The sequence below is a fragment of the Lolium perenne genome, chromosome 3 (genome assembly GCF_019359855.2).
Source record: "Lolium perenne isolate Kyuss_39 chromosome 3, Kyuss_2.0, whole genome shotgun sequence".
NCBI classification, from domain to species: domain Eukaryota; kingdom Viridiplantae; phylum Streptophyta; class Magnoliopsida; order Poales; family Poaceae; genus Lolium; species Lolium perenne.
In genome coordinates this window covers 57835443-57847298 of record NC_067246.2, presented here as the reverse complement: position 1 = coordinate 57847298, position 11856 = coordinate 57835443, and the positions used below count along the sequence as shown (strand labels likewise).

The 11856-nt window shown below is 47.6% G+C and overlaps 2 protein-coding genes across 2 annotated transcripts; one reads left to right on the top strand and one right to left on the bottom strand.

The window, feature by feature from the left end:
• The first annotated feature begins 2355 nt into the window (after positions 1-2355).
• LOC127341167 (uncharacterized) lies at positions 2356-3601 on the top strand. The gene is made up of 3 exons (XM_051366942.2): positions 2356-2717; positions 2808-3157; positions 3273-3601. The coding sequence occupies exons 1-3, from the start codon at positions 2609-2611 to the stop codon at positions 3378-3380; spliced, it is 567 nt and encodes a 188-aa protein (XP_051222902.1). The 5' UTR covers positions 2356-2608; the 3' UTR covers positions 3381-3601.
• A 1657-nt stretch (positions 3602-5258) lies between these two features.
• Positions 5259-11638, bottom strand: LOC127341164 (ABC transporter C family member 3). The gene is made up of 10 exons (XM_051366935.2): positions 8959-11638; positions 8804-8890; positions 8080-8721; positions 7833-7997; positions 7461-7755; positions 7141-7355; positions 6621-6926; positions 6461-6524; positions 5958-6197; positions 5259-5847 (listed from the first exon to the last, which is right to left on the bottom strand). Exons 1-10 carry the CDS (start codon positions 11344-11346, stop codon positions 5744-5746), a joined length of 4506 nt encoding a protein of 1501 aa, XP_051222895.1. The 5' UTR covers positions 11347-11638; the 3' UTR covers positions 5259-5743.
• Between the last annotated feature and the right edge of the window lie 218 nt (positions 11639-11856).

Genomic DNA, 11856 nt, shown 5'->3' with positions numbered 1-11856 from the left:
TAATTACCAAAACCATACATGGGGTCTCCATGCTCTTTCAACCTTCTACTAGGCTCATCATAGATGTATCTCTTAACCACTACAATATTACCATTTGTGACCTTATTGTACATGATGGAGTTCTTACAAATCATATTTACTATATCTCCAGCATCTTTTGCACGTTGAACTTCTTCTATCATTTCAGTTATTAGTACCAAAAAATAGCTGATGGCTATATTTGTATTGAATTATTAACTATATTGGAATACAACAATAACATTTCCCTCTGAGAAACCTGTGATCAGAGGGTGCTTATTTGAAGTCATTTTTTTTTCATTTGCAACTCCGAATCTATTATGGGCGATTTATTAAAAGCTAACTTGAACCCACAGAAGTTCAAGTTGTCATAGTGATTTTTTCTCTAGAGGGAATCGTGTTCAGTAGCTTTATATCACATCTCATTATCTGGTTTCTAGAAGTGGACCTTATGTCATTCATTGAAGTACTTACACATTTCAGGGGAAAAATCCCCAAAAAAATTAATGAATGAACATGATAGATTATGTGTGTTTGTGGAAGAAGGGAAGAGTCATGCCCTGTTATCAGTTATGGCCATGCTTAATATCTATTGAACTTATGATTTCAAAGCTTCCTTCGAAGATGCCTCTTAGTATTTCAAGACAACAATTTATTTTGTTCTCGTAGAGCAATTTAGTTTGTTTGGCTTGGGATAAGTTAGGTTTGTTGAGTGATGAGTACTTGAATATCAATAATATTGTAGCATCAAGATTGTCAAAGTAATTTGGGGCATGCATCCATCCATGATTAGTTAGGTCAACAAAAAAAGGAAAGGCGAGGGAGGGTCTAGGTGGATTGCGAGAATATGTCTCTTTTTCAAAATGAAAGCAAAGGATCTTTTACCAAACAGATAGTTGCCATAGTGACCCTAATTGTTTCTTTAATTATGTCTCTACCAAGAGCATGTGCTAATTCCAAGATCTTCTCAATTCAGGAAATAATTCTCTAAATGCTTTTGGTTACACGGTTTAGAAACTAGACTAGAGATTAGACTAGATGGCCTCTTTATTCCTCAAAAAGAGAAGACTAGATAGCCTCTCAAGAAGGAAAAATGGAAAAGATGTGGTAACTGATTCGTGTACAGTACATGTTTGGTGGCATGGATGCCACTAGATTTTATCATTTGCAACTTGTTATGTACATGAAGAAAAATATATAAAAGTAGATGGACTTGTAGAGAGCCATATATGCTGGTGTATATGTAATGCACATGCTTCATGCTTAGCGCAGTGATACGGCATCGGCGTGCATCACGGCAGCCCACCATGCCGCCACGTCGTCCCGCTTCTCCACCATACACGCAATGCATGGCTAGGTTCCGCACGCCTCGGCATGATGCATGTGAACTTGATATTTTTCTGAATTATATTATAATTCGTTTCTGGAATGCACTACCACGTATGCGACGAGCTAGATCACGTCGCAGATAGACACCCTCACGCCAGCAACGTTGTCATTGTGTCCAGGAGCGGTGGGATACACATCTCATGTATGACGTGATGAGACGGTGTGGGGTGACGTTGTGCGTTATGACGTGTACGCTCACCGCTATATATTTGAATGTTTTATTATATGTGGAAAATAATATATATGCATATGCATAGACATTATAATCTACATCACATGCTATTTTATTTGTACATGTACACAAGTTTTATATTGCCCAAACTCAACAAAACATCAAATTCCATGGTTTGTACATCCAAACATGAATTGAAATTGGGTACACCCTCCTTTGATTCCAACAGTAAATATTTCAAGCACAGGCAAACAATGGAATTTGAATTGGATGCCAATTTATTCCATCTTAGATTTGAAATTTTCAGTCCAATTCAATTTCAGATCTAATGCACTGAATCCAAACATATCGTTAGTGGTTCTCCGATTTGTCACACACACAGAGTGTGAAGGGAAAGAGGTTAGGCAGAATCCATCCTCAAAAGGCAAACATCTGAACCACCAAACCACGCATCGTACGACACATCCATCCTGCCGCTATTCTTCCGTGTGTCACTTACGTTCCAGATTCGTCACGTGTTTCCCTACAATCTCTTGAGTGAAAGATTTTTCCTGTCTCGATCAGGAAAAGGTATGGCGTGGGAATCGGATGGACGTGCACGCGGCCACGCTCCCGAGGCGGTCACCGTCAGATGCGGCGGGCGCGCGTGTGGTGCACCGCCGCGCCACGCTACACGCGCCGCCGCCGTCCGATGGCCGTGCCGTGGACGGCGGGGATCGCGTCTCGTGCCCGAAAACGCCCACACTGACCTCCTCCATTTCTCCCTCCTCCGCCCCCAGTTTCCCGTTCCTCTCTCCCCATTCCGTTCCTCTCTCTCTCCCATCCGATCTGCATCTGCCCCGCTCTCTGTTTCCGCTCCTGTTCTTTCGGTCTCTGTAGTGCCAAGATTTGTTTTTTTTTCTTCTTCTCGGAGCTGCTGCGGCGGCGGCACTTGGTGGTTGTGCCGGCGGCGGTGTTAGGGGTGGAGATTCAGGGAGATCTAGCTTGATCTGCTCCTGTTCTTGGAGTTTGGGACGGGGGCAGTGGGAGATGGCGGCGCAGGAGCAGGAGCAGCAGGCCAAGACGAGCACCACGAGCTCGCTGCCGTCCAGCAGCGACCGCTCCTCCAGCTCCGGCCCCAACAACCTCAAGGAAGGAGGTACCTCGATTTCCCGCTTCCTAAGCGCTCGCTTGGCAAATCAGGCGGCTCGAGATGCTGACGTGTTGTGTTCATGTGTTCTGGTGGCAGGGGCGGAGAGCGACGAGGAGATACGGCGGGTGCCGGAGATGGGCGGCGGCTCGGCGTCGTCGGGCGCGGGCGCCGACGGCGGGGACAGCAAGGAGCTGGCGCAGGCGGCGGCCGGGGACGGGGGCCAGGCCCCCAAGGGGGCCAAGAAGCGCGGCCGCGCCGCGGGGGACAAGGAGCAGAACCGGCTCAAGCGCCTGCTAAGGAACCGCGTGTCGGCGCAGCAGGCTCGGGAGCGGAAGAAGGCATACATGACGGAGCTGGAGGTCAAGGCCAAGGACCTGGAGCTACGCAATGCCGAGCTCGAGCAGAAGGTCTCCACGCTCCAGAACGAGAACAACACGCTCCGACAGGTAAATGCATCCTCCATCTCTATGCTCAATCAATTGCCTCTCGATTTCGCTCCCATGGTAGTCATGGCGGCAATATGGTCATGGCGATACTGAATCTTGGAGTTGCGCGCCTCAGATACTGAAGAACACCACGGCGCACGCCGTGAAGAAGCCCAGCGGCAGCGGCGGCGGGAAGGGAGGAGGAGACGGCGCCAAGAAGCACCACCACTTCAGCAAGAGCTGAGGAGGAGCTGCTCGTCGACGTCGGCTCATCTGACCGTTGTTAGGACACTGCTGCTGCTCTTGTTGCTAGTAGTTTGACGCTTGTCTTGTCTTCTTCTTCTATGGTGGTTTGCTCGCGCCTCTCACTGTGTCTACCTGTCCATTGTAGCGTCTTCTTAGGTGAAGTTGATCTGTGAACTTTGTTGTTGTGTATTACTTGTACTTAGACTGTTCAGTTCTTCACCTGTGCGAATTGCGGCATCCCGATCCGAGGTAGGAGTAGAAGCAAACTCGGTCACTGAAACTGCCCTGGCCAGTGGCACCAAATGAAGTGCAGAAGACGTGGAACAATGCAATTCCCATATGGACAAATTCCCTCCTTCTAAAACTTGAAATTCAGCACCTGATGCTAAGCAGCAGTAGTTGCAATGTTTTTTCGCCAGAATTTGTGTGGCGTTTTTTGTGCATGTCAAAAGCACGTCGGTCTAATATGCTGCCGCAACAAATCTCACAGTATATTTTTTTGCGTTCTTGATTTTGGATTTTGCGAAGCACAAGGTGTTGATGAGGAGAATACTTGCTCCAGATGAATTCACTACTACTAGTGTTCTTTGGCAACCTGGGAGCTGGTGTCCAGTCAAAGAACAGCCGACAATGTCCTTTTAGCAAACACGTGACTTCAAAATTGCCTGCACAGTGAGGAACCAGTAACTCTTTTCTTTTTAGAACACAACCTTCACATATAGTTTTGGACAAGACTTTATAACTGGATTTCAATCTGAAGAGCAATAAAAGAATAGAATTCAGAAGAAATTGTGGCTGCTCATGCCTCGCATTCTTGCGCCCACAATAAGAAGAGCCAGGATGGGACCCTGATATAAACTGCAAGAACTGAACCACTTCATTTATTTATCCAGGTATCACATAGTCCCAACAAATTACTTTTGTCCCATAACTTTTCCGGCGTGTACAGTCCACCATAAAGAACAATGACTATGAATCAGGATTCAGTTCTTTCTATCCTCAGCAAACTACTTTCTTCAGAAATTCTACTTTAACCGACATTTTAAGCACCTCTTCGGCCGAAAATATGGTGTAGAACCTGGATGCCAGCGCACCTGGTTTCAATTTTTTTGAAAAATGCTATTTTTGAAATAATTCACGTGTGTATATGCCGCCTTGATACTTGCCTGTGCAAATTTTTAGTAAAAAATATGAACGTATGTGACCTATACAAAAAAGAGAAAACTGAACTTTGTTATACTATACTTGTACTTCTTACACTGTAAACAATATGATTTTTTATTTTTGTATAGGTTATATACTTTCATATTTTCGGTTCAAACTTAACATGCACATACCTGAATACATTCTCTACACACATGATTTATGCCTAATTTTTATAATTATTTTTTATATTTTTATAAATTTATTGTTGAGAACGGGCGCACCCGAGAGCCAAAAATCTGCGTCCCCTCTTCAGCTACCTATTAAGCACCTCTTCTCTTTTTTTTCTTCAGACCATGCTAAGTTACCGCTAGTATTAGTAGCGCTAACACTATGGTAGATCTGCTAGCACTTTACATTTCATCTACCAGTTATTGTTCGGCATCATCGACAAGTCAAACTCACTCGAGAAGCCTCAACGGCGTGATGAACCAGCGTTTTCTAATTGTGCGTTGTTTACAAACTATTACTCCGTAGTATAAGTAGTGCTACTGCAGGGAGATTAGATCACATCAATGATGCCCTCCAAGCAGAAGCGGAAGCATGCAGTCGAGCGTTGATGGTAGAGCAAAACTAGGGCATTTCTCAAATTGTTGTTGAGTCAGACTCGCAGCTGCTAGTCCAGGAAATCAACAGAGAGGAAGATGACCGTGGCCCGAATGGTGTCCTCAAGGAGATAAAGGAGTCTTTGTTCCTGAATTTTATTTCCTTCAAATTCAGTTTCTGCCAGAGGGCATGTAATAGAGTCGCGGATATTCTCGCCGCTTATGGTGCAAGGTTGGGTGATGAATCCCAAGCCGTATGGCCGGATCATGTTCCAGCCTTCGCACAAGTCGTTGTTGCCAGCGATCTTGCTGAGCATGTTGAGTAATGGAAAGTTTTTCCAATTTCAAAAAGAAAAAAAGTAGTGCTACTAATAGTCCCAGAACTTCTCCGGCGTGTACAGGCCATCAAACTACTTTCTTCAGACATTAATACTACCTTTAACCGACTTGCATCTTTTTGGCTTTTGCTTCAGAACATGTAAAGTTACCGCTAGTATTAGTAGCCGCTAACACCATGGCAGATCTCCTAGTACTTACCATCACATCTACCGGTAATTTTTTGGCATCAGTGATAAGTCAGACCCACTAGAGAAGCCTCAACGGTCCCATCGTGCTAAGTGTGAGTGGCCCTCATCGTGTACTCTGCTACAAGCTTTGAGAACAGGGACGACTTGCCCTCCAGCAACTTGGCTGGCGTGCCGCACTCCACGGCCACACCTGCAAAGATCGGAACAGCGTTTAATCGGACCAGTAGTTATGCCGAACACATGGGATTAGGCAGATTATTTAGACGTGAAAGTGATTGTTTTAAAGGGCTGATGACTGACCGTTGTCGAGAAGCAAGACCATGTCACTGTCAAGGACCGAGGTGATTCGGTGCGCAATTGTGATGACCGTCGCCTCTGAAAAATTCTCCCGTAGCGTTTTCTGGATCAAGTTGTCTGTGGCCGTATCCACTGAAGCTGTGGCTTCGTCCAGAACCAGTATCTTGGTCCTTTTCAGAATCACTCTGCCCAGGCAGACAAGCTGACGCTGACCCACGCTCCAGTTCTCTCCATTCTCTATCACTGCAAGGTAAATTCGCAGAAATTTACAGTTTTCGAAAAAACATGCAGTGGCACTAGCATGTGGTATGGCTTTTGGATGGAAAACTGGTACTGAAACGTGAAAAGTATGCAAGTTTAGTACTCCCTTCTATCCAAATAAGTGTCGGAGATTTTGTATTAATGTAGTACAAAGTTTGTACTATGTGACGACACTTATTTTGAACTGGAGGGAGTATCAGACTTTCAACTGCATGAAGAAAAATACAAGTATCAATATATCAGACCTGGCGAGTCAAGTTTCAGCTCCTTTTTCCTAACCTCATCTCCCAGCTGACAATTATCCAAGGCCTGAAATGGAGAAAAGACAAGTTGACACTAGGTCCAGTTGTTAAGAAGATAATTAGAGGATTGACAAGAAATGAAGTATGTGAAAATCGAAACTACCCCCCAAATTTGATTGTCATTGTACTCTCCAAGAGGGTCAAGGTTGCTCCGGATAGTTCCCTCGAACATCGTTGGGTCTTGTGGAATGATGCTCAGTCTAGATCTCAGATCATGCAGTCCAATGGTGCAAACATCAACATCATCTACTAGTATCCGACCGAAAGTAGGATCCACAATGCGGAAAAGGGCCTGTATAAGAGTTGATTTACCACTGCCTGTTCTTCCAACAATACCAGTCTTCATGGCTCCAGGAAAAGTGAATGTAAGGCCCTTCAGAACAAATGGTAGTTGTGGAGCATATCTCACCTGCATCAAACTGAAAAGTTACACATCTGTGCTATCCAGAATAATTGTATTCGTGTTTGCCAAATCATTGATGTTACAATTAGCATTCCCATCAGACTGGATTTTATTAAAATCACAGCTCACTTACAATGGCAAAGATATGAATTTCTGCAGAACATGGTATAATACAGAAAAAGGAAAGTAAGTAAACAGGAGAAAGTATGAGGGCATTTACATGGAGGTTTTGGAGCTGAATTTCTCCCTCTGACGGCCATTTATAAGGCAACTTATCTCCTGACATTGAAAGAGAGGGCTCTTCGGGAATGCTTATATATTGCAGAATTCTTTCTACTGATATGATCTTGTTCTCCAAGTTACACATGTACCAGACTACAGATCTTTGTAGTGTGTTCAAATTAAGCCCATATGTGACAGCGAGACCGGCAATTGCTGAATGCAAGATATAAATTAGTTACAAGCCCATATCAACTCACATTGTATCTACTAGTACCATCTATTTATTATAAATACTGTTCCAAACAAGTAACAACATACCTGGATCAATGAGACCAGCCGGTAGACTGATCAGAAATATCAAAGAGAACGCAAATGTAAGGCATGATAGTGCAAACAGGCGGAAGCAAAGCCACTCCTTTGCTGCAGCGTTATAGAATTTTGGTCGAGAGAAGGCATCGATTAGATGGCTATTAGTTGATACAAACTGATTCTCCTTGCCAAAACTTCTGATGGTTGCTGATCCAGTAATGGATTCTGCAAAATGTTGTATTATAGGAGCTTTGCAAACCCCTACCAGCCTTTGCAGCTCTCTGGATGTATCAATGTAGTAGCGCTGCAAAAGGTAAATATAATGACGTGCTAATTTTGCAGTAAAAGCAGTACGGAGAATAAGTAGGTTAAATAAATTACCTGATACCAGAAGCAGGCCCCAGTTAGAGGAACAAAAACAACGAACACCTGCCATGCAACCTGAGACATCACAGCAATAATTCCAACTAGTTGTATGATGGAAAATGCGACAGAACCCATCTGTTCAGCAATGCTGGTGTCCACTGCACTTTGATCAGATGAGGCCTAAATAATTTAATTCTTGTGTGAGCATCATTGAAGCGAATAAACTAAACTTTCTAACAAATTTGAGTAAGTTCTAACTTACTCTATTCAAGATGCGCCCACTCGGAGTGGAATCGAAGAAAGACATAGGAGCCCTGAATATTGACATATGCATCTTATCGAACAACAGAGTTGCTGTCTTGTATGCAGCTGTCACGAGAAACAGTGCTCTTATGAGGATGCACAGCGAGCTTGCACCAGCCAATGCGACGAAGACGTAGATCAGTGTTGACATGCTCACTGGAGGCTCAACATCTTTCGACACGGGAGAGGCCAAAGCCATCCAGTAATTGCTAGCAATCTGAAGTACTTGAAATAGTATCTGAGCTATTAACACAAATGGTACAAGAGCTCCCCCATAAGCCAATGTAAGGTACTTCCAGTAGACCCAGAATCCAACCGTGCCCTTTACCCTTTCCTCTTCCTGCACCAGCTGCCCACTTTGAACCTTGCTAACGTCTTCTTTGTCATTTTGTTTATCTTTCTCCTCAGCTGATGACAATGACCTGGAAAGGCTTGCTGCGCCACTGGAAGAGAAAGGATCACTGACTCCATTAGCAACATCAATCACGTCCAATGCTGTGAGAGCATCTTGGTGAGCACCAACCAGTTCCATTAGCTCTTCCCCTGAGCAAAGTATTTCATCATATTTTCCTGCCTGTGCTATTCTCCCACCTTTCATTACCTACATCAGAATTATTTTATAAAGAAAACCAAAAATTTATGACAACGAATTTAGATGAAGCTTGCACCAACAAAATTCTCACCAGAATAAGATCAGCTGCAGGTAGGAATTCAATCTGATGAGTAACATAAACCACTGTTTTTGAACCCAAAGCCCCAAGCAAGCATTCCTGCAAATGGTAGAAACCTTAAGAATGTGTTGTCAAACTTCTACTGATCAGAAAACATCATATTATACCTTGAAGAGGTGGGATCCTGTATGCGCATCGACTGCACTGAATGGATCATCGAATAAATAGATGTCGGCATCTTGATACAAAGCTCGTGCTATCTGAATCCTTTGCTTTTGCCCGCCACTAAGATTTATGCCTCGCTCGCCAATAACCGTCTTGTCGCCAAATGGTAATATCTCCAAGTCTTTCTTCAGAGAACACGACTCAAGGACACTGTCATACTTCTCACTGTCCATATCCTTGCCAAAGAGTATGTTGTCCTGAATTTTGCCGCTCTGTATCCATGCCAACTGGCTGACATATGCGATCGTTCCGCAAGTCTTGACCTCTCCTGATAGCTTTGGCATCTCACCAAGAATGCAAGAGAGCAAGCTTGATTTCCCAGAGCCGACCGTCCCGCAGACTGCAACACGCATGCCTTGGCGAGTTTGAAAGTTCAGGTCCTTCAGAGTTGGCACTTCAGCCGATGCATCCCAGGAGAAGCACCCATTGCTGACCTCAATTGCGACATCTGAGTTACCACTTGGCAACCTCTGCACAGTATCCATCGGCAACTCCTCAAGACATAGGAAAGATGCTATTCTATCAAGAGACACCTTAGTCTGAATTATCATTGAAATTGTGTCAGGAAGGTTGTATATTGGTTCTTGAAGCACCCGGAACGTGGCCAATGCAGACAGCACCTTCCCTGAGTCCAATGGTACCCCTAGAAGCATGCAGGCTCCAAAGGTTATCATCGCGATGAAGGTCGGGGCACCCCAGAACACGAAGGTGGCCACGGTGGACGTGTAAAGATACTTCTTGAGCCAGCTTTCCTCTGTCTTCCTCAGGTCAATGATCTTGGACAAGAACTTAATCTCCCACCCCTGCAGTTTAAGAATTCTCATGTTGCGCAAGATCTCAGATGTCGCCTTCATCCTGACATCCTTGCAGTCCATCAGCTCCTGCTGGAACTTCTCCTGCATTTTCATCGGAGGCACATTTGCAAGCATAACGATAACGGTGGCACCAAGTGCTGCCACCGAGGCGACCCCGAGGGTGGAGTACAGGATGAACAATGCCATGGCTATTTGGAGGGGCATCAACCAGATATCGTGGATGTACCACGAGAAGAGGTCCACACGGCCGGCATCCACGTTGATGATGTTGATCATCTCGCCGCTGCTGCAGCTCTGTCTCGAGATGCTGGACAGGGAGAGCCCTTTCTGGTACACGAGGGAGACAAGCGCGGACCGCGCACGTATCCCGGCTTGCTGTATCCGGAAGTACCAGTGTCTCTGTGAGAAGCACTCGAACACCTTGGCTGCAATGAAGGTGAAAACAAGGAGCTTCCCCTTGCCGGCGTACCTCTCGTCGCCGTTGAGGTACTTTACCAGGGAGTCGATGAAGTAAGGGCCAACGTAGATGGCAAGGCTGTAGATCAGAGCATAGAGCGCGGTCACCGCGATGTGCCACCACACGGTGCGCACCAGGGCCCTAGTGAGCTTGAAGGCCGTGACCTTCTGGCCACCGCTGGTGAGTGCCTCGAGGTTATCCTTGAATGACGGGAGCAGGCCGGCGACGGTGTCGCCGTGGTCAAGGTCCGGGACGTCGTCGAGGTCAAGCGTCTTCCTGTGGCCGATGGCGAGCAGGGGCCACATCCAGGAAAATGTGAGGAGGCTGAGGAAGCCGGCGCTCGTGAACATGGAAGACTCGACGGTGTCGCTCGCGTCATTGAGCAGAGGCTCCTCGGAAGCAGAGCCACCCACCGCGCCCTTCTCGGCCGAGAACCCGGCGACGAGCAGCACAGCGCCCGCGAGGACCGAGAAGGCGTCGCGCGCCCATGATAGCGCGGGCACGGGGATTTTGTACTGGAGGCCCGCCACGGCGTGGACGGCGACGACGAGCACGGAGAGCAGCAGGAAGAGCGCCCACCAGAGCCTGAGCGGCGCGGGGAACCGCTCCTCCCCGCGGCTGCGGTACTGGAGCTGCAGGTAAGTCGCGAGCAGCAACCATGCCACCGCGCGGGACACGGCGTCGGCCTGGTCCGCCACCGCGTCGGGCGGCCCCCATCCACCGCCTCCGGTCATGTCCAGGTACCACGAGACCAGCGTGTACGCGGCGAGGAAGACGTCGGACGCCGCCAGAGCCCACGTGGTGCGCACGGCGAGCCGGCACCACTGGAACCCGGCGCGTCTCGCCGCCGCCGCGGCCGGTTCCTTACTGCGGTGGCTGCCGGCGGCGAAGACGAGGTGGCCGGCGACGGCGAGCGCGAGCAGGAGGTGGGCCGCGGCGCCGGCGCCGTGGAGGAGGACCGGACGGAGGAGCAAGGGCAGGGGCTGCTGTTCGAGAACCGCCGCCATCGCTGCCGCCAAAGGCAACGACGCGGGCGCGAGCGCGGTGGGCATGGACATGTAGACGGGCGGCTGAGTGAGTGGAGCCGGTGGGGTAGCGTGGGTTATATGGGCGGCAGCACGACACGTGTGTCACTGTCACCGCCGCGCCCGCCATTGGTCGCCGGGTGGAAAGGTCGTGATGGATGGCGACGGCGGCTGCAGCTCGCTCAACTCCTTGGGGCGGAAGGTTCCGCACCACGCCGCCACCCCTGTCCCCAATCCCCGTTACACCGGGGGCCGGCCGGCCGCCACGACAGGAGAAGAAGAAGGGGAACTCTTTCTCGCACTCAATCCACTCCAGTGGCCAACGGGGAAGGAAGGGTAAAGAACTGGAGCGGGGATTGACAGCCGTAGAGGTAAAGAAAGGTTAACGAAAATGGTGTTTTCGTGGATCAAAATGTCATTAGAGCATCTCTACCACAGCCCATAAGAATGGCCGAAACTGAAAAAGTTCGCCGAAAATACGGGTTCAGACTGAAATTGGACCATAACGGAGCCCGAATTTGCGGCCTGGCCTTTAAAACGAGT